The sequence below is a fragment of the Vipera berus genome (genome assembly GCF_964194415.1).
Source record: "Vipera berus genome assembly, chromosome: Z".
Lineage (NCBI taxonomy): Eukaryota > Metazoa > Chordata > Lepidosauria > Squamata > Viperidae > Vipera > Vipera berus.
This window is the reverse complement of record NC_138205.1, coordinates 48,803,136-48,824,475: the sequence shown is the minus strand read 5'-3', so window position 1 is coordinate 48,824,475 and position 21,340 is coordinate 48,803,136. Positions and strand designations below refer to the sequence as shown.

At 40.1% G+C, this 21,340-nt stretch overlaps 1 protein-coding gene across 2 annotated transcripts in view; it reads left to right on the top strand.

Moving 5' to 3' along the window:
• The first annotated feature begins 904 nt into the window (after window positions 1–904).
• The window catches only part of ANKRD17 (ankyrin repeat domain 17), a 149,521-nt gene continuing 129,085 nt past the window's right edge, over window positions 905–21,340 (top strand). For both annotated transcript variants that reach the window (XM_081342915.1, XM_081342914.1), the window contains exon 1: window positions 905–2,159. In XM_081342915.1, coding sequence (XP_081199041.1) covers window positions 1,800–2,159 — 360 coding nt within the window. In that variant the 5' untranslated portion in view covers window positions 905–1,799. The remainder of the gene's footprint in view (window positions 2,160–21,340) is intronic.

The following is a 21,340-nucleotide window of genomic DNA, read 5'->3' as shown; positions in this document are numbered from 1 at the left end:
CCAGCTTGGGAGGGGAATGAAAGGGAAGATGCAGTCAGGCAGCTGTGGGGCCCCTGAGGTAAGCAGGTGTGGGGCATGTGGGGAAGCTCCACCCCCACCTGCCTCATCTCAACTCGTGGTAGCGGCATCGGTGTGACACATGCTATCCTGACCCGTTGCAGCAGTGAGCAACCAGAGGATGGGACGAGTGGGCAGGCTCTTAACTAAAGCTTATTTTGGGAGTAGTGCTTACATTAGGCACATATGTAAAAATCATGCTAGGGCTTATTTTCTGGTTGGGTCTTATTTTGGGGAAAACATTCTGAAGCAATTAATGATTTAAGTCTATAGTATCACAATTTGCCTTTTTCTTAGAACCTTCCCTAACTTGCAGCTAATTATATGAATATTCCCTGGCAAGTCCTCATATTTAGTTTCCATCTTTCCATTGGGATCTTAAGATGGTATGCAAAGTATTCTCCAGTGTTTCATCCAACCAACCTGACATAGGCTGCACTAACAGTATGAGTAGCTCAAGGTCACTAAGTAAAAAAGTATGCTTTCAAAGCGATGGTTGGGATTTAATCCTACAGTTTCCTCAGATCTAATCCAACATTTTCATCAATATACCACACTGGCATATTCTCTAGTATTTGTTATAGCCGGTCCTCACTGAGAGCCATTTTTTCTTCCATCTCCTTTAAATCAGTTTTAACTTTTTCCAGATCTTGTTGGGTCAGCATCAAGGCTTGCATCTGAACCAGGATCTAATTTAGCAAATTAATTGAAGACTCCTCTTCCACCATTTTCCCTGGTTCAGGCAGATAATGATACAGCTTTAAAAAAAAATAATGGCACATCTAAAATTAAGCGAGCTATTATTTATTTGTTTTGATGTATATACCGCCCTTTTCCCGAGGGACTCAGGGCGGTTTACAGGGCAAATTAAAACAGTGCAATGTACAAATTAAAATAAAATTAAATTAATAGCCCCCAAAAAGTTTAAAATTTAAAACCTTAAAATCCCTCAGTCCAGGCCAGCTAACTCAAATAGCCAGGTTTTTAGGTACCGGCGAAACGAGCGAAGGTGAGGGGGGGGGGGAGAGGGGCGATCCGGAGTTCCACATTTGAATCTTGTTGCCATCTCAACAGTTCATAGAAGGAAAATAAAATACAATGAAATGTTTCATTTACCCAACGAGCTAAGTCTTTGTTTAGACAGTCTGGTAATCTAGAAACCTGAAAACATTTAATCGAGAGAATGGCGAGAGACATCCACTCAAAGCGCCATGCAAAACCGGAAGTTTATTCAATAAAACACAATTAGGAAAGCTGACCATAACCGTAATTAGGAAAGCTGACCCGGACTTGTTACCGTTTCCAAGACCCATTTCCCCCCCCTTTAAAAAAATAAAATAAATCCCGCCCCCTTTCCTTCTGTCCCAGTGATAATTCCCATCAAGGAAAATAAAGTAGTTAAACAGCCAGAGTGAGAGGACAAGCACCTTCCGAAGTTTTGAAGAATGTCAACTCCCGCACTGCGAGAGGGCGCACCGCGATGACGCACGCTCCAAACGCGGAAGCCCAAACCCCGGAGTTTGCGCAGAGAACAGCCAATAACCGGAGTTGCTCCTTTTCTGGCTGCGGTATAGTGTGGTTGCGCTTGCGCGTAGCGCAGGTCGGTGGCAGCAGTTGAAAAGCAAGCCGGGTCGGGTCGGGTCCCGTTGACTTTCCCATCTCGCGAGAATTCCTCAGCTACGCGACGGCCCTGGAAGTGACCGGCTGCGAGAGCTGAGAAGCCAGCGGTGGCGCGAGCAATCATGGAGCCGCCTCCTCCTGCCCGGGCGGAGGTGAAGGGCAGCGGTGTTGAGGGACAGTCCAATTCTTCTCCTTGCTCGGCCGAGGGGCTCGCAAGGGTTTGCGATCTCCTCCTAAACAGCGACCCGTCTCAGCAACAACCCCCGCCGTTGTCATCGTCGTTAACGCCGCCGCCGCCGCCTTCTCAGCCGCCGCCAAAGCGAAGCTGGATTCGGCGGCGGCGGCGGCAACCGGGCGTGGAAAGTGGTGGCACCAACTGCAGTAGTAGTAGTGAAAGCAGCTGCGGTGGTAGCGAGGACGAGGAGGAAGAGGAGGAGGACGACGACGACGACGAGGAGGAGGAAGAGGAGGAAGTCTCGGAGGTAGGTGACGGGCTCGCCGGGGTCACCTCTCTCTCTCTCTCTTTCTCTTTTTTTATCCCGGGGTCTTTGCGGGACGGAAGAAAACGAGAGTCTTCGGAGTTATGGGCCGGATCTGGTTTCATAACATAGTCCTTGCGGTGACGGTGCTAGAAACCGCCGCAGGGGCAGGCGCGCAAGGCTGTGCCGGGAAAAAAAAAAAGAAGAGCGCGGCACCAGAGCCCCAACGGGCGGCGCCTGGGTTAGCAGTGCCTTCCCGCAGCTGGAGCAGGAGGTGGAGAAGAGATCACGAGGGCATTGACCTGACCAGGGTGGAACGGAAACAGGGTAGTTTGACTCCTCCCTCCGCGTCTTGTTCCCAGGAGGCAGTAGACTTACGGACTGACGTAAGATATGTTTCTGTAGAAGTTTCGATGAAGGTCAAGTAAACTCTCAACCCGACATGGTCCTGTGATGGTTTTAATTTTCTATTCTTTATAGCTTCTCTGCTTTTAAGAATTACATGTTAGAGAATTTTGATTTTATCTTTTAAAGTGTTGCAATTGGATGTCTGTTTTTTCTTCCTACTGGTATCCTGGCAAACAGTATTGGAGCAGATCATGACAAGTTTGAAGTTTGGAGGAGGCTGGAGGAGGAGAAGGAAACTAGACAACTGAAAATAATAGGAAGGCTTGCATATTTGGAAAATTAATTTAGCTCTGTATTAAGTGAATATATTCAGAACTAACATTTTGAGATTAGTGATGTGTGCTTTCAAGTATGTCTTCATTTGTTGCCTTAGATCTGAGTTGCTCTAGGGTTTGGGTATCACATCTTTCATAACCTTTTACATTTTGAAGCACTGTAATGAGGTCCTAGCTAATTTGCTTTGTTGTAATCACAATCATTTTAACATGCATCATCAACTTTTGAGTGCTATTAAAAAGTTTGTAGTGGTTATGACAACATATACTTTGTATGACTTTGGCTGAAGCATTGTGGTTTATTTATGGTTTATGTGATTTCTCCTTTGGAAACTATTTTGTGAGAGTACCCCAATATGGTTTCAAAATGTTAAGTTTGCCTTCCAGCTCCAAAAGACAAGCTAACCCCAAGTGAGCAGCATATTAGGCATTATCAACATTTTAGAAGCAAGGTGGGGATTATCTACATTCATATGTTAACAGCAAATATAATGTAAATCATGTTAAGAAATGGGTGAGTGATGTAACAGTTTTCTTTCAGAAGCCCAAAGATTCAGCGGGATTGTTTAAAACTTGTTTAAATGAGTGAATGAAGAGCATGTTGCTAAGGATGGAGTTCAGTATCACTGCATTGTGAGCCTCTCACAATAGTCCTTCAGAACTGTTGATTATGCATAATAATGGCTTTGGGTAAGTAAACAAAATTAGAGGAAACCAGATAAACAGAGGTACTATTGGACAATAGATGAGCTGAACAAGGAGTAGGGATAAGCCAAATTCTGAGTGGAGGTTCCTTTTACTTGAAAGATCAAGTCTGCCAATTTGGAATGTTTCTGAATTGAACTATGCTATTCGTGGGTGGTAGCTATGTACAACTTTAATCATAACTCCCTGTGTAAAGCCAGTCATCACCTCAAGTTTGGTAACATTCTGATTTTAAAATGAGGCTGCCTCTACAATGCATTTAAAAATGACTGGTTGGATTGATCATTTTATTCTGACTTCAATATATATATATTTTATAAAAAGGATGCTATTTTCCCCATCTAAACGCACTCAATAACACAGGTCTTGCGTTTCATTCCATGAATGCAACATAATGGCTTAATTTGCTAGGATATGTTCTATTGCAGGGGTGTTGAACTCAATTTCATTGAGGGCCACATCAGTATTGCGGTTGCCCTCAGGGGGCCAGGTGGGTGTGGCCTGGGTGGGCGTGGCTAGAGTGCGTATGGCCTGCTCTACATCGTTCGCATCAAGGGTGCCTATGGGGGCCTGGGCAGGAGTGGGACAGATCTGAGGGTCTGTGGTGGAAGGAGGGTCTCTGGGCCAGGGCCAAGGCAGTGGGGACCGTTCCCTCACTGTTTCCAGGATGGCTTCGGGGGCCACATGAAACCACTTCGCGGGCCAGATCCGGCCCCCGGGCCTTGTGTTTGACATGTCTGTTCTATTGTGTCATTTGGTTTAGAAAAGTCCCTCCCTTTTGAGCTTTAGGTAAGCTGTTAATGTTTAGTTTGTAAATATCTCTACTGGTACTATTTTGCTTTTATAAGAAAATTAAGAATGTATTCTTACTTTTGACACATAGGTGCAAAAACAACTACCTCAGGTAAGAATGGCCTCTAAAACATACTTAGAAATGTTGAGACACTAAGAAACAAAACTTCTATGTCTGTATTTTGTTTTAGAATGCTTCAAAATGCTGCAAACAGTTGACATTATTTTAAAACAAGATATTTCATTCAAAACGTTTTGTACAATGTTTGAGATGTATTATTGAGTTGCATATTTTTGTTAGATAAATAGATAACGTGTTCTTCACCCAATGTCAACTGTAATCATCACATAGATTTTGTTCAGGACAAATGTATATGTGTGCGTGTGTATGTGTGCGTGTACACACACACATACACTTAAATGATAAGGTTTGCCAAGTAAAAGGAAGTGGCTAAAGCACTTTACTGATATTAAAATATGAAATATAAAATAAGCATATGCTATTGATTCACTTTTCATCAGGCTTTGATTTCCTGAACTGTATAAACCCTGCAGTCATTGGAAAGAAATTTACCGATTTGACTGAAACCCACATTTAGATTATAATATATTAGAAGAAAGGAATAAACATAAGTTTTGTTTTATGCATTAGTATAATATTAAGTTATTAACTGTCCCCGTAGCAGTTTGAAGCCATGTAAAGTAAGTATTAATACCACTTTACAATGCCTTGGTAAGGCCACACCTGGAATATTGCATCCAGTTTTGGCCACCACGATATAAAAAAGATGTTGAGAAGAGCAACAAAGATGATTGGGGGACTGGAGGCTAAAACATATAGGGAACGGTTGCTGGAATTGGGTATGTGTAGTTTAATGAAGAGAAGGGTGAGGGGTGACATGATAGCAGTGTTCCAATATCTCAGGGGCTGCCACAAAGAAGAGGGAGTCAAGCTATTCTCCAAAGCTCCTGAAGGTAGGACAAGAAGCAACAGATGGAAACTAATCAAGGAGAGAAGCAACCTAGAACTAAGGAGAAACCTCCTGACAGAACAATTAACCAGTGGAACAACCTGCCTCCAGAAGTGGTGAATGCTCCAACACTGTGGAAGTTTTAAAGAAGAGACTGGACAGCCATTTATCTGAAATGGTATAGGGTGTTAGGCATATGGTGTTAGCCTACAATGTTGGGTTAAAAATATATTAACCATAATGCTATGGCTTTAAGAAGTTAATTGGCCAATGGGTGTGTAAGTGTTCTCATGGCCATAAGAGGAAGCTAGGAACGTAGCTTCTTTCTCTCTCTGAATTCACTGATCTCTACTGTTACTGTTTTTTGCTCTGCTGTTGGTTTACTACTGTTGTAACCTGAACTGTGTATTGACCTCTGGACCGGTAAGAAGACTTTGTAGTTTGGATTACTCCTTGGACTGTTGCTATTGTGTATGACTTGGACTGTTTATTTTTGACTGTGCATTTTTGTTTTTACACCACCTCAAAGTAAAATACTTTTTGCTTTTAGAACTCAGTGTATTTCTGTGTGTGATTTTTACTGCTCTCAGTGCCCTTCCTTGTCTGTGCAACTCTTTGGTAGCACAAGGAGACCTCTGCACAACAAATTCCTCAACACTGGTTATGGGCCCAGGCCTGTACTGAGAGTTAGTACACACAGTATTCCTAGCTGAGTTTGTATTTGGTGTAAAATGGCACAGGAACTGTTGTCAGGCATCTCCTGGATAACCCGGTTGGATGGGACAAACTATGTTTCCTGGTCCACAAAATGCTGCTTGCTTTTGCGCAAGGAAGGACTATGGGCTGTTGTAAATAACCCACCAGATACTACTGCTTGGGATCCAGATGACGAAGAGGATGCAAAGAAGTTAGACGACTTTAAACGTAGCAATGAGAAAGCTCTTTGCATTATTGGACTAACACTGAATGACCAGCAGCTTGTCCATATTCGTAGTGAGGAGTCTGCTGCTAGGTGTTGGGATGTTTTGCGAAGGCTTTATGTTCGTGACAGTGTGGGTGCACATATACACCTTACACGTAAGCTGTTTAGGACTCGTCTGCAGAAGAATGGAGATATGCTGACCCATTTAAATTACATGAAGGCAACTTTTCAAGAGCTTCATGAAAAGGAGCTGATTTTTTCAGAGTTGCATCAGGTCTACATTATTCTGTCATCTTTGGATGAGAGTTATGATGAGTATGTTTCTTCTTTGGAAGTCCTGACCAGAGAGGAACTGACTTTGACTAACATTACTGGGAGACTGCTGGAAGAGTCCAGAAGAAGGCGTGACAGAGACCAGCTGAGAGAAACACAGCCACGAGAGAAGCAGCAATTCACCACTGCTTACAACGTCAAGAAATGTTATTCTTGTGGGGCTAGAGGGCATATAGCCAAATTCTGTAGAAAGGGTAGAAAACAGAATGTAAATAGCAGTGGGAAGGCTAAGAAGGGCATTGGTTTGGCTATTTCTGGTAAACCAACATCCAGAAATAATGAATTGTGGGTTGTTGATAGTGGGGCTTCACAATGCATTACTAAAGTGAAAGAGAGGTTTGTTAATATGAAAAACAGCAACCAATATGTTTCACTGGCCAACGGTTGGAGGATGAAGGCCTCTGGTGAAGGTAATTCCTATTGTCCATGCATTGATGAACAGTTACCTATGTTATATATACCTAAACTAAGATTCAACTTGTTATCTGTAAGGGAATTGGTTAAAGTTGGGTTTGTGGTAACATTCAGAGGGGAGCAATGCACTATTGAGAGGAATGGAACCTGTGTAACTGCTAATTTGAAAAATGGTTTATTCGTTCTCACAAGTAACCAGGTTAGTACAGTTAAAGCTAACTCAATATGTGAGAACAAGAAGCCACATGATGAATGTATACATTTATTGCATAGGCGGTTAGGGCATGTAAACTTTAACTCACTACGTAAAACAGTGGAATTAGTAGAGGGAGTTAAACTGAAGCCATGTAGTAAGTATTTGAATTGCAATGCCTGTAATCAGGAAAAGAGTAAGGCAAGTCCGGCAAACAGGATAAACAGCTTCAAAACAACTGTACCTTTGGAAGTTGTGTTTGCTGATTTAATTGGACCCATGAAACCAAGTTTAGGAGGGTCATGTTATATTTTAAGTATATTGGACCACTACTCTAGATATGGTTTTTGTTATCTGCTTAAGTCAAAGGCAGATACTTTCCAACAATTTGCAAACTGGTTGAAGTTCGTGGAGAGAAAAACAAAGAGAAAGGTTCAGTGCATAATTACTGATAATGGTACTGAATTTACAAATAAGCATTTTGTTGATATGCTACAATCAGCTGGCATTGAGCATAAACGTTCAGCCCCTTATAGGCCTCAACATAATGCTTTTGTTGAGAGACGTGGGCAAACGTTACAAGCCATGATGAGAACTATGTTAAGAGATTCTGGCTTAACAGATAGACTGTGGGGGGAGGCAGCAAAATGTGCAAACCATGTTCTGAATATAGTTGTTAATACTTCTACTGGTAAAATACCATATACAATATGGCATGGTAGAAAACCAAACCTTGATTACCTGCACACGTTTGGCACCCCAGCTTGGGTCCACATTCCTGCACAACTCAGGAGTAAAGGCCAACATAGGGCTAGGCAATTATACTTCATAGGTTATGAAGCTAACCATAGATCCTATCGTTTCTGGGAACGAGGCACAACTAATGTATATAACAGTGCTAGTGCAAAATTCCTTGAGCACGTTGGTTGGGATAGGTTAGAGCAAGTAACTGTTAATACTGATCCTCTAGTGTTTGAGGACTCCTCTGATAACGTAACTAGTAATGATAATGCATCTCCTGTAAATATAAAAGATGAAGAGGAGATAGGGGAGATAATAGATGAATCAGAGGAAGGAAAGGAGACAGAAATTCAAAGCCCTGTAATTCCTTGGCCTTCAATGCGTATCAGACATCCACCTGATCGCTATGAAGCTAGTATATGTCAAGTTAATGTAGAGCCTTCTAACTATGATGAGATCAGGATGTATCCTGAAAAAGAACAAGCATCATGGAAAGCTGCAATGAACAGGGAGTTGAAGTCTTTGCAGAATCTTAAGGTTTATCAGAAAGCAAAACTGCCACCTGGTGAGCAAGCTATAGGTTGTAAATGGATATATAAGATAAAGAAAGGTGTAGACGGGACTGTAACCCATAAGGCACGTTTGGTTGCACAAGGTTTTGCCCAAACTACTGAGGATTATGACGAGGTGTTTGCACCCAGTCTAAGGGCAACTACTTTAAGAGCAGCTTTAGTATGGGCGGCTAAAAACCAATATATGGTTAATCATGTAGATGTTGAAACTGCATATCTACATGCTCCATTGCAACATACTATTTATTTAAGAATACCACCAGGATTGACCAATGATAGAGACCATGATTGTTGGGAATTAAAGAAAAGCCTCTATGGATTGAAACAATCAGGCTATGAGTGGAACAAATGTATAGTTAATGAGTTAAGTGCATTAGGTTTTGTAGCCAGTAATGCTGATCCTTGTTTGTTTAGAAGAGAACACAATGGAGTGTTATCTTTTCTTTTATTATTCACAGATGATATTGCAATAATAACAAAAACTGAGTTAGAAGCACAAACTATCATTTCAAGATTGCAAACTAAATTCACAATTAGAAATCTTGGAGAAATTAGCCACTATTTGGGGTTAGATATTGTGAAAACAAATAGGGGTTTTAAGATGTCACAAGCCAGTAAAATATCTCAGTTATTAAAGAGATACAATATGGAAATGTGTAAACCAGCAAAAACTCCGATGGCTATGGATTTTAAGGACACTAATGTTGAGAGTCCTGTATTTGATAAGACTATGTACCAATCTTTGATAGGAAGTCTTATGTATCTGAGTAATTGGACTAGACCTGATATTTCTTACTGTGTAAATCAATTAGCTAGGTACAACAATAATCCTACTGTTAGACACTGGCAATCAGCTAAACGAGTATTAAGGTATTTGAAGCAGACTATTCACTACTCGTTATATTTAGAGCCAAATCGTGAGTTAATCCTTACTGCATATGCAGATGCGAGTTTTGCCTCTGATTCAAACAGTCGTAAATCTACCTCAGGGTTGGCTGTAATGTTGGGTGATTCTTTGATTGGATGGAAGTCTATTAGACAAAAACACATAAGCTTATCTACAATGGAGGCTGAATTTTCATGTCTATCAGTGTTATGTACAGAACTGCTAGTGTACAAACAATTATTGTTAGATATGGGTTTAAATGTAAATGATCCATTTATTGTGTATGAGGACAATCAAGCTGCGATAAAGATGGCTAATAATGCTGCAGTAAGAACAAGATCTAAACATACTGATCTTCGTTATTTAAATGTCAGACAATGTGTCAAAGATAAATTAATACAGTTAGAGTATTGTCCATCTGATGTAAATATTGCAGACCATTTTACGAAGGTACAAAGTGCTGTGAAACACAATGCTAATTGTGAAAGAATGTGCATAAGATTGTAAGAGTTATATATTATTCTACCCAAAGGGGAGAATGTTAGGCATATGGTGTTAGCCTACAATGTTGGGTTGAAAATATATTAACCATAATGCTATGGCTTTAAGAAGTTAATTGGCCAATGGGTGTGTAAGTGTTCTCATGGCCATAAGAGGAAGCTAGGAACGTAGCTTCTTTCTCTCTCTGAATTCACTGATCTCTACTGTTACTGTTTTTTGCTCTGCTGTTGGTTTACTACTGTTGTAACCTGAACTGTGTATTGACCTCTGGACCGGTAAGAAGACTTTGTAGTTTGGATTACTCCTTGGACTGTTGCTATTGTGTATGACTTGGACTGTTTATTTTTGACTGTGCATTTTTGTTTTTACACCACCTCAAAGTAAAATACTTTTTGCTTTTAGAACTCAGTGTATTTCTGTGTGTGATTTTTACTGCTCTCAGTGCCCTTCCTTGTCTGTGCAACTCTTTGGTAGCACAAGGAGACCTCTGCACAACAAATTCCATAACATAGGGTTTCCTGCCTGAGCAAGGGGTTGGGCTAGATGACCTCCAAGGTCCCTTCCAACTACTACTACTACTACTACTACTACTACTACTACTATTATTATTATTATTATTATTATTATTATTATTATTATTATTTTATTATTAAATGCAAGTAGATTAATAAGTACCATTTAGGTGGAAAGGTAACAGCATTCCATGCACCTTTGGCATATATCCATGCTGGACCCATGAGAATCAAAATTATCTTTGGACAATGTTGGCTCCTTCAGCCAAGAAACTGAGGTGAGCACTGCGTCCTAGAATCAGATACAACTGACAGGGAAACCTCTACCTTTATAGTTATTAAGGTATTGGATTGGGAAGGCTCAACTTGAAGTTCTCCTTGAGTTTGTGCCAGTTAAGTTTCTCATTTTATTCTCCATAGGGAATAAAATGAAGAGACAGTTATGTTTCAGAGAAAATGTAGATCATAAATACACCTGAATTTAACAACAAACTGTATTTGTTGATGATAATATAGGGAATAAGTCATCAATTTGGTAGACAAAGTCCAAGTTGTTAATCATTTGTTTTAATAAGCTAGCAAAACATATACATTTGGGTAGCCATTGTGGCCTTAAACAGACAAACTAGTTATTGATGGATTTCTGAGTTTGATTATATATAAATAATTGTTGTCCTGTTGACAAGGCAGGTAGATGTAAGGTTGGTACTAGGGCTATTTAATTTTTGCTATCACACTATAAGATATATCCTTTTTTAAAGCTCTTGGAAGCAAAGCAGTAGATTGCCCCCGCCCTCCAATATTTTATTTTTTAGGAATGACTTTGTGGTCTAAATGGGACCCAAGGGCACTTTACAATGATGTTTTGCACCATTTTAGTTTTACATTTATTTTTAATTAAAATACACACATAAATTGTATGATGTGGACAGGATCATGGGGAGGCTGAGCTTCACCACTTGTTTGTTGGATCCGTGCCCCTCCTGGCTGGTTTATGCAGCTCGGGAGGGGACACGAGGCTGGTTCCAGGCAGTAATAACTGCTTCTTTGAAAGAGGGTGTCTTCCCCGCCGCCTTGAAGGAGGCGGTGGTGAGACCCCTCCTCAAAGAACCTGCCCTGGACCCGGCTGTTTTAAATAACTATCGTCCAGTCTCCAACCTTCGCTTTCTGTCGAAGGTTGTTGAGAGTGTGGTGGCGCATCAGCTTCCTCTGTTCCTTGAGGAAACTGATTATCTGGACCCGTACCAATCGGGTTTCAGGCCTGGTCACAGCACGGAGACGGCACTGGTCGCGCTGGTGAATGATCTCTGGCGGGCTCGGGACGGGTTGCTCCTCTGTCCTAGTCCTGTTAGATCTCAGCGGCTTTAGATACCATCGACCATGGTATCCTACTGCGACGGCTCAGGGGGCTGGGAGTGGGAGGTACCGTTTTATGGTGGTTCTCCTATCTCCTGGGCCGCTCGTAGTCGGTGTTGACGGGAGGGCAGAGATCCACCCCGAGGCCTCTCACTTGAGTCCCTCAGGGGTCGGTTCTCTCGCCCCTCCTGCTCAACATCTATATGAAGCCGCTGGGCGAGCTCATTCATGGTTTCGGGGTGGGGTATCATACCCAACTTTTTCTCTCCACCCCGAACCAACCCAGCGATGCCCTCGCCGTGATGTCCCGCTGCCTGGAGGCGGTCCAGGTCTGGATGGGGAGAAACAGGCTTTGTCTCAATCCTGCCAAGACTGAGTGGCTTTGTGTATCGGCATCTCGGGCTAACCAAACTATTCCACCTTTAATGATGGGGGGTGAGGTGTTACCCCCCGTTGATAGGGCTCGCAACTTGGGCGTCCTCCTGGACTCACAGCTCAATTTTGAAGATCATATAGGAGCCGTGACCAGGGGAGCTTTCGCCCAGGTTCGCCTGGTGCGCCAGTTGCGACCCTACCTTGACCGAGATGCCCTACTCACAGTCACTCATGCGCTCGTGACCTCCCGTTTAGACTACTGCAACGCTGTCTACATGGGGCTGCCCTTGAGTACCACTCGGAGGCTTCAACTGGTGCAGAATGCGGCCGCACGAGTTGTGATGGGGGTTTCCCGATACTCCCATGTAACACCTCTACTCCGTGAGCTGCATTGGCTTCCGGTTGCCCTCCAGGTGAGATTCAAGGTGCTGGTAATGACCTATAAAGCCCTAAATGGCTTGGGTCCGGGATATTTGAGGGAACACCTGCTGCCAGCATCAAGTTCCCTTCGTCCAGTGCGCTCGCAGAGGGAGGGTCTTCTCAGGGTGCCGCCGGTAAAAGATTGCCGGCGGATAACACCCAGGGGGAGAGCCTTTTCTGTGGGTGCGCCTGCCCTCTGGAACCAGCTGCCCATGGAGCTCAGGACTACCCCTGACCTACGTTCAGACCTGAAGACTTGGCTCTTTGAGCTCTCTGGCCCAGGCTGAGAATTTTAACTGGGGTTTTATTTTCAGGGATAATTTAATCTTTTATTTGTCTTTTAACTTTGTATTTTGTATTGGTATGATTTTAAAATGCCGTGTAAACCGCCCTGAGTCCTTCGGGAAAGGGCGGTATATAAATCTAATAAAATCTAAATCTAAATCTAAATCTAAATCTGAAGGGTGGCAAGGGATATCTGAGTCCGGAATATCTGAGGGAACACCTGCTGCCGGCATCAAGTTCCCTTCGTCCAGTGCGCTCCCACAGGGAGGGTCTTCTCAGGGTGCCACCGGTAAGAGATTGCCGGCGGGTAACACCCAGGGATAGGGCCTTCTCAGTGGGGGCGCCTGCCCTTTGGAACCAGCTGCCAGTGGAGCTGAGGACTGCCCCCGACCTCCGTTCATTCCGCCGGGGCCTGAAGACCTGGCTCTTCGAGCTCTCTGGCCCAGGCTGAGGATTAATTTATTTTAATTGGGGTTTTATTTATACAGGGATAAATTTAATCTTTTTTTTAAACTTGGTTTTTAACTTTTGTATTTTTGGTTTTTAATTACCCTGTAAACCGCCCTGAGTCCTCCGGGAAAGGGCGGTATATAAATGTAATAAAATAAATAAAAAAATAAATACCAGCCAGCAAGTGAATGTCATGTAGAGGATCTAAAGATTACTTTAATATGATTTGCTTAAATTAGGCTGTATTATGTAGGCAAGAGATTATGCTTTGTAAACTGTATCTTTGTCTATGGTTTATTCAGTAAAGGTGACTGCACGATGACTTAAGGTGAAATGTGAAACTGCTTATTTTGTGTCCAGAAAACACTGTCTCCTATAAATTAAGTCAACTTTACTATGGTTAGGTGATAGGTGGCTTTTTGTGTACTTAGGATAGTAGGCTACTATTTTATTTTTTTAAATAGTATGCATTTCTTACTTATTTAAGTTCTGTTTCTTCAAGGAAATTAGAACATTTCAACCTTACCTTTATGTATGAAATAGGGTAAATTGGGAAGCAATGATTTGCCCAAAGTTTCCAATCAATTGGATGAACATTCACTTCTGTAGTAAAGAAACAGAATGTACTCAAAGATCTACTGTATATCTTATTGTGGGGGGAAATCATTATAGTGCTATGTTGTTCCTTGTTAATCTCATTGAAGCATTGACATCATAAATAACTCATTTCTTTCTGTATACAATGTTTTTGAAGCCCACAATTCTAATTGTATTGCTTTGTTAATATTTTAAAATGATAAAATATTGAATACTTACAAACAAAATCTGTGCAGTGATACTGTTTGGAAAATATTCCTTATGAACCTGTTTGTATACTTGTGCTGTTTTTGCTCTTATTCGAAGACAAAAGTTTGAAAACAGGTATATTTGGTAAGCCCTTCATTTTAATTATTGGGGGCCTGCTTCAGAAAAAGTGACAAAAATTATTTGTCAGGTTAACTTGATAAGAGTGCAAAGCATTTAAAATAGGATTGTGACAAACAATGTTGGTGTGAATAAAGTTAATCTGCTTGAAGCAGTCACATCCTCAGGAAGGCTTGACAACAGCTGAAGATTGAAGATTCTTTCCTCTGTGATGTGCATACACAGCCACTTCACTTTGCTGACAATCCAGTGGAAGTATTGATTGTATATCAGTGAACAAATGTTTGGGGAAGAATACTTGGGAAAAATCTTCTAAAAGCTGGCTGGAAGGATTTCTTAAATCATTTGAGACCCATGCTTTGGGTATGCCAGTATGTTTTCTGAAACACCCCTTTCAAATGCTTTGCACAATGTTAATGTTTTAATTTGTAGATTACAATGTAGCTCATTTGTAAATAAACCTTGATGGAGAATGATCATCTTGTTTCTGGATCCATGCAATCTGTATATTTAATAGCTTTTTAAATGAATATACAAATTACTAGCAGATTAAATAATGTTATTGTCTGGTAAATTTCCATATTTTATCATTTTTACTCAATGGTTATTCATCAATAATGTTTTCTAAGGTTTTTCTATTAACAGTTATCCTTGTTCTGTGTTTCTAAAACTAAATACTGGGAAATAGAGGATCCCATTATTGTTTTCCTTTTAATTGTGTACAGTTATATATATATGTATATGTATATGTATGTATGTGTATATATGTGTATATATATATGTATGTATGTATGTATTAAATGCTTCTTAACTATTTAGATTACCTTGCTAGGCCCCGAACATGGGACAAATCTTTATTTCCTGTTTCAGCCTAACCGAAGGCCATCGACAGGCAGTATGTATATATGTATGCATATGTGTATGTGTGTGTGTGTGTGTGTATAAAAAAAAACTACACAATTAAAAGGAAAACAATAATGGGATCCTCTATTTCCCAGTATTTCCCACGTGTGTGTGTGTGTGTGTGTGTGTGTGTGTATAGTGTGTGTGTGTGTGTGTGTGCGCATTATACTATGCTTATTAATAGTTCCTATTTTTTCTGCAGTGTTTATACTAAGTGGTTCTTTTGGTAAACTATTGCTACATAGTCAGAATACTGATTTTAATCTATAAGAAATTTAATTATATAGTAGCTTCTCTTATATTTGTCATATAGTCCAAATTTTCTCAAAGAGCTTAAGGTATTGTAATCAGTTTTTCCCCCCACAGCAACAGCAGCTAGGGGTTAGATTTGGCTAGTAACTATTTAATTTATCTTCTACATTTGGGCAGTAGGGCTTAATTTATTTTCAATTTTCTGTATTTGTGCATTTTGACATTTATGTCACTGTTCACTGCCCTGAGTCCTTAGGGAGAAGGGCGGTATACAAATCAAATAAATAAATAAATAAATAATCAATTTGTATACTTGAACATGAATGTAGTTAAATATCTTAATCACTACAGTGAAGTCCTCTACACTGTATCTTTATAGTGTGATTAAATTATATATAAATTATATTTAGCAACATTATATTGCTAATCTTATTTTGTCAATATTTATTTATTAGGAAAATTTATATGATCAGCTGAATGGCTAACACTGACTTTGCGCAGCTTACAGAAATAAAACCCCAATACAAAACCCAATACTCCCCATATGCAAGACTATCATAAAAATTACTTATTGTAGCAGGTATTAATCATATCTGTTTATACATGCTTTTGAAAGGACCTCCCAGCTTTCTAATGTTTTCAAATTTGAGGAGTTACTGATAATAGAAATTCTATTTTTTACACAAACTATTTCTAGAATCAGATTTTAGTTTCCAATTGTGGTTGATAACAGTATGTGTGTACCATCAGGGCCTGATCTAGCATTCAATATATGTTGACAAAGCTTCTACGTTCTGTTTAGTTTTTATACCACACTTTTATTTTAGAATTATATAAGACTGTACAATATTTTCTTTCAGTTCCTTGGTATTACTCTCTTTTGTATCTTCAGGAAAGACTGAAAAATTAGGGAAAAGTAATATCTTGCAGCATCAGGTCTTTATATGTGCTCTGTTATTCAGGGCAAACAGTCAATTTGTGGTTTCCAACAATATAGGAGTACATGGAGGCTACCTATTCCATTGCTCTCCCAATCTTTTTGAGAGCTAGTCAGGCTGGCAGGATAGGATGATCTCCCAACCTCTCTGAAAATGAGGAAGAATCCTTATTTGTTTGGAAGTTAAGTGGCAGCATCCCATCAGGCTGAAATTTATCTTGCACTTGCAAGTTATTATGTAAGAATCATAATGATTTTGTGTAAAATAGTCTTCCTGGAGAAGTTGGGGTGGAGGTTTCAATATATAAAATACCATACTTTTTGTTTATAATTCAGAGAGATACTTCATAATATTTCATTCAGAAGACTAAGGATTTTCTGGATAGGAGAGGAGACTATAACAAGAATAATTTTTTTCCACAGTCTCCACATTTTTTAAGACTGTTTATTTGTGAAGCTACCTTGCAATGTAGACTTCTATTTTAATCTGATGGTCCACTAATTATTTTATTTGGCTATTTTTTTTAAAAAAAACACCTGACAGTTCATAGTCTTGAAGAAAGATAAGCCAAATTCGTTAGCAGGAACATTTCATACCTAGTGCAAAAATAATATGCATTTTTTGTACAAATTATTTTTTTGTTGCTAATTAATTTGAATTTTGGGGGAGGAGTAGATGGTGAACGCCAAAACAAAATGCAGTTCAAATTGAGGCAAATATATTTTTTGTTCAGCCAGCCCTCGGTTACCTCTGAATCCAAATATTTCTGTGTATAGGCTTTTTGATCCCTTAGTACTCAATGAAGTTTCCACTTCCTGTTACAGGATGTCTAAGTCTAGAATTTTATTATTCTATTGTTTAATGTATCACTTATTTGGATCCAGAGCTGCTGCTTGTCAGATTTGCTGCTACCAGACAGACTTACTTGAATATGTTTGTAGCAGGAATGGAAAATGTCCACCTACTGGCATGGCCCAATTCATCAGTCTTCAGATCTCTTTATTATCCCAAATGTAGCCTCACCCAAAGATCCTAAATTCCTCTTGTCAGTTGCATAAAAAGAGTGCATTTGTGGGCACGAAAAGCAACCCTTGTCCATCTGCCAAATTTACATATAGTGGCACAGATTGCTCCTTTTCACATCAATCCCAGTCCCCTCCTGCATGCCTAGAAAGGTATTCATCCACATAAGCATAATGAAATAGATGTGCCTGTATTGTAATTAGCCAAGTTTCCTCTTTCTGATGTTTACCCGATATTTTAGAGATCAAAAAAATATGGTCTGTTCCAATGGCAAGGATCAGAAAGAGCTGGGAACCAATGAAATTTTAATGAAGTATTCATTTATCCCAGTGACTATTTTGCTTGAATAATTTTAGACAGTTGAAATTTCTGAACACTGAAAAAGCCAATTTACATTAAGGATGAGATGTGAGTTCAGATGAAATTTGCTGCCTGCTGTGATCCAGGCTTGTTTGTGTTTTTTCTATATCATTTATAAACATGGGTAACCTTTATATTGTCCTATAAATTTAATTTGCAGAAAAGGCAGTGGTTAATGCTGAAGTGGTTAATGCCCTTTTCCTTCGGGAAAGGGCGGTATATAAATTTAATAAAATAAATAAAATAAATAAGTACTTTGAAAAAAGTTTAAAAGTATGGATTTGCTCCTTTTGTTCTAATTTCTCTAAGATGGAAGAGTGAAGAAAGATGTAACTGAGAAAAAATGCTATGTTCAGAATGAACTAGATAGCTGTAGTCCCTTTAAATAGTTACTTTTTTTCTATGTAGAAAAGGGTTAGGAAGTATTGATTACTACTTCTTCTGCTTAGGGGCTTCTGTTTAATGGCTTCCTATCTGCATTTATATTCTATTCCTGAATGGGCAGGGACGCGGTGGCTCAGTGGGTTAGGACCCTGAGCTTGTCGATCTGAAGGTCGGCAGTTTGGCGGGTCGAATCCCGAGTGCCGCGTAACAGAGTGAGCGCCTGTTACTCGTCCCAGCTTCTGCCAACCTAGCAGTTCGAAAGCACGTAAAAATGCAAGTAGAAAAATAGGGACCACTACGGTGGGAAGGTAACAGCGTTCCGTGCGCCTTTGGCGTCTAGTCATGCCGGCCACATGACCACGGAGACGTCCTCGGACAAGCGCTGGCTCTTCGGCTTTGAAACGGAGATGAGCACCGGCCCCTAGAGTTGGAAACGACTAGCACACATGTGCGGGGGAACCTTTACCTTTACCTTACCTGAATGGGATTCTGTTATCAAGTAAAAGTTTAAGTCACCCTTGAATCAAGTTCATTTTATAGAGGTTATGGCAACATACTATGTTGCATTCTTGACAGTAATTCAGGGTGGATACATTGCAGTCTAGGCTTCTATGAATATAATGAGTTCCTGTCCTGGAGTGGCTAGGTTCTTCTATCTCCTATGGCAGTGGTGGCGAACCTATGGCACGTGTGCCAGAGGCGGCACTCAGAGCCCTCTCTGTGGGCACGCACACCGTCACCCCAGCCCCGCCACTCCCCCGTGGCCCTCTCCTCACCAGCAGCCCCACTGGAGAAGAGTCGCCCCAGGCACAGTCTGCGCAGAGCAGCACAGCCAAGGACATGGCAGCCAAGCAGCGGGGACAAGACTGTCCTCGCGCCCCATTGTGTGCAGATGATGCGGGGTGTGGACAGAGGGTGTGGCCACCATGACGCTGCTGGGCCACCTGAGCGATCTGTGGCGGGCCATGGAGGCTGTGGGTGGCCCTGCAGGCAGGGGTGAGGCAGTTTGGGGGCACTTGGTCTCTAAAAGGTTTGCCATCACTGTCCTATGGTTTCCAATTCTTCATTAAGTAATTAGGATTTCAAGAGAGAAATAATTCTGTATTAACTTTTGCAAACATATTTCTAAGTACTAAGTTTTAACCCAGGATTTAACAAAAATATTTGACCTGCCAATCTGAGTTTTCAAACATAGCACAGTCCCTTGTATTATAATGAATATTCCTCACTCTAATGTTTTAGTAACCAGTAACATTTCTGTATTTTTTCCTTTTTCCTGTGTCACAGGTTTCTGTTGGGGCAATTTCTTGATATCCTTTTCTTTGGTGGTAATTTCTGCTAATTATATGGGCCAAACTCAGAAAAAGGAAACCTCTGAGAAAAGCTGCTAGGATGTTACCACAAAGTTCTTTCCCCCTGTCCCCCATTTTTAGTTATTTGTATTTTTATTCAAACTGTAATGGACTTGCATGCAGTGATTTAGGATTAGTATTTTTCAAACTTGTCAACTTAAGATGCATGGACTTCAATCATTATATCACCCCCCCAAAATTTATAATTACATGCCTTAATGATTACCTTCCAGTTGCACTCACATCCATTATGATGAAGTGTTTTGAGAGACTGGTAAAGGATGATATTGTTTCATGATTTCCCCCTACATTTGACACATTACAGTATGCTTATTGGAAGAACTGCTCTGTAGATGATTCACTTTCTTGTGTGCTTCATCTTCATTTGGTGCACCTGGAGGAAAAGAATAATCACATGCAAAAGCTGCTTGTTAATTTTAGTTCGGTATTCAACACAATCATTCCTCAGCATTTGGTGAACAAACTGGGCCTATTAGGTTTTAATACTTCCTTGCATAACTGGATACTTGACTTCCTTATTGGTAGACCCCAGTTCGTGCAAGTTGGAGGAAAAGTTTCCAATTCCATTTTTTTGAGTAGGGGCTCCCCACAGGACTGTGTTTTGAGTCCGTTATGGTTCACCTTAATGACCCATGACTGCTGTGCTAAGTCTGCTACAAATTATATTGTGAAGTATGCGGGTGATACGGCAGTGGTGGGTCTTATCTGGGATGATAACGAAGATTCTTATAGGGAAGAGGTGAAGGCTTTGATGGACTGGTGCAATAAAAATAACCTGGTTTTGAATGTTAATAAAACAAAGGAGATCACTGTTAATTTTAGAAAGAGCCAGCGTAGTCATACTTCACTTTGTATCAAAACTGCAGCTGTGGAAGTGGTCAATAGTATTAAGTAGTTGGGGGTGCAGATAACTAACAATCTGACTTGGTCTCTTCATACGTTATCTTTAGTGAAGCATGCAAAACAACATTTGCATTTCTTGCATTGGATGAGGTGAGCACATCTTTCTTCTACTGTCCTGGCCACTTTTTACAGAGGTACAAGAGAGAACATTTCCCAAATTTGTTCAGTGTGGGAAAGAATGTACAATAGAAATTAAGGGAACACGAAACAAATGGTTTGATGAATAAATGAATAGGGAGACAAACAGACATAGTTTTTCAATAGATTTGTAGAACAGTTAGCCTTTTTAGAATAGCCATTCTCTCTTCTCAAACTAATGTAATAGTTACAGTTTAAAAGAAATAGAACTGTATTTAATCACACAGAATAACAGAATTGGAAGGGATCTTGGAGGTCTTCTAGTCCAACCCCTTCCTCAAGCAGGAAACCCTATACCATCAGATCACTGAGTGATATTTAAGTCATTTTACATATTCCCTAGCAAAGACATTTGGTTTTCACCAAATAAACGAGTTATATATTTGTATAATTCAGAATATTCACCAACTGATAACCTTTTTACCTAGCTTAAAGATGGCATATTTCTCAATTCCTTCTACTTAATTTTCCAAATCCCAGATATAGCATTCATTCTATATATTACATATTATACAAGTTTACAAATATATGTACTGTGTATATTTTTCTAGTTATAGATTTTAGGATTTAAATACTTTTATTTTGCTCTTACCACTTACCCCCTCATGTAATTTTACAGAAAATTCAACTTAGATTTAATATTCTATATAAAAGTAATGACCAGGGAGAACTTATTTGTTACTTAGTAAATGATGTATTATATTTTCCTGATACCAATCCAGAATATCTATAACCACACACTTGGCTGAAATATGTGAAGAATTATTTAGTTAATTCTTTAGAAAAAAGTAAAAATTCTTTTTTATAGTCAAATAGCTAATGCATAAAATATATTTGCCCTTGAGCAAATTACACAGTTTTCCGTTCTTCCTCTG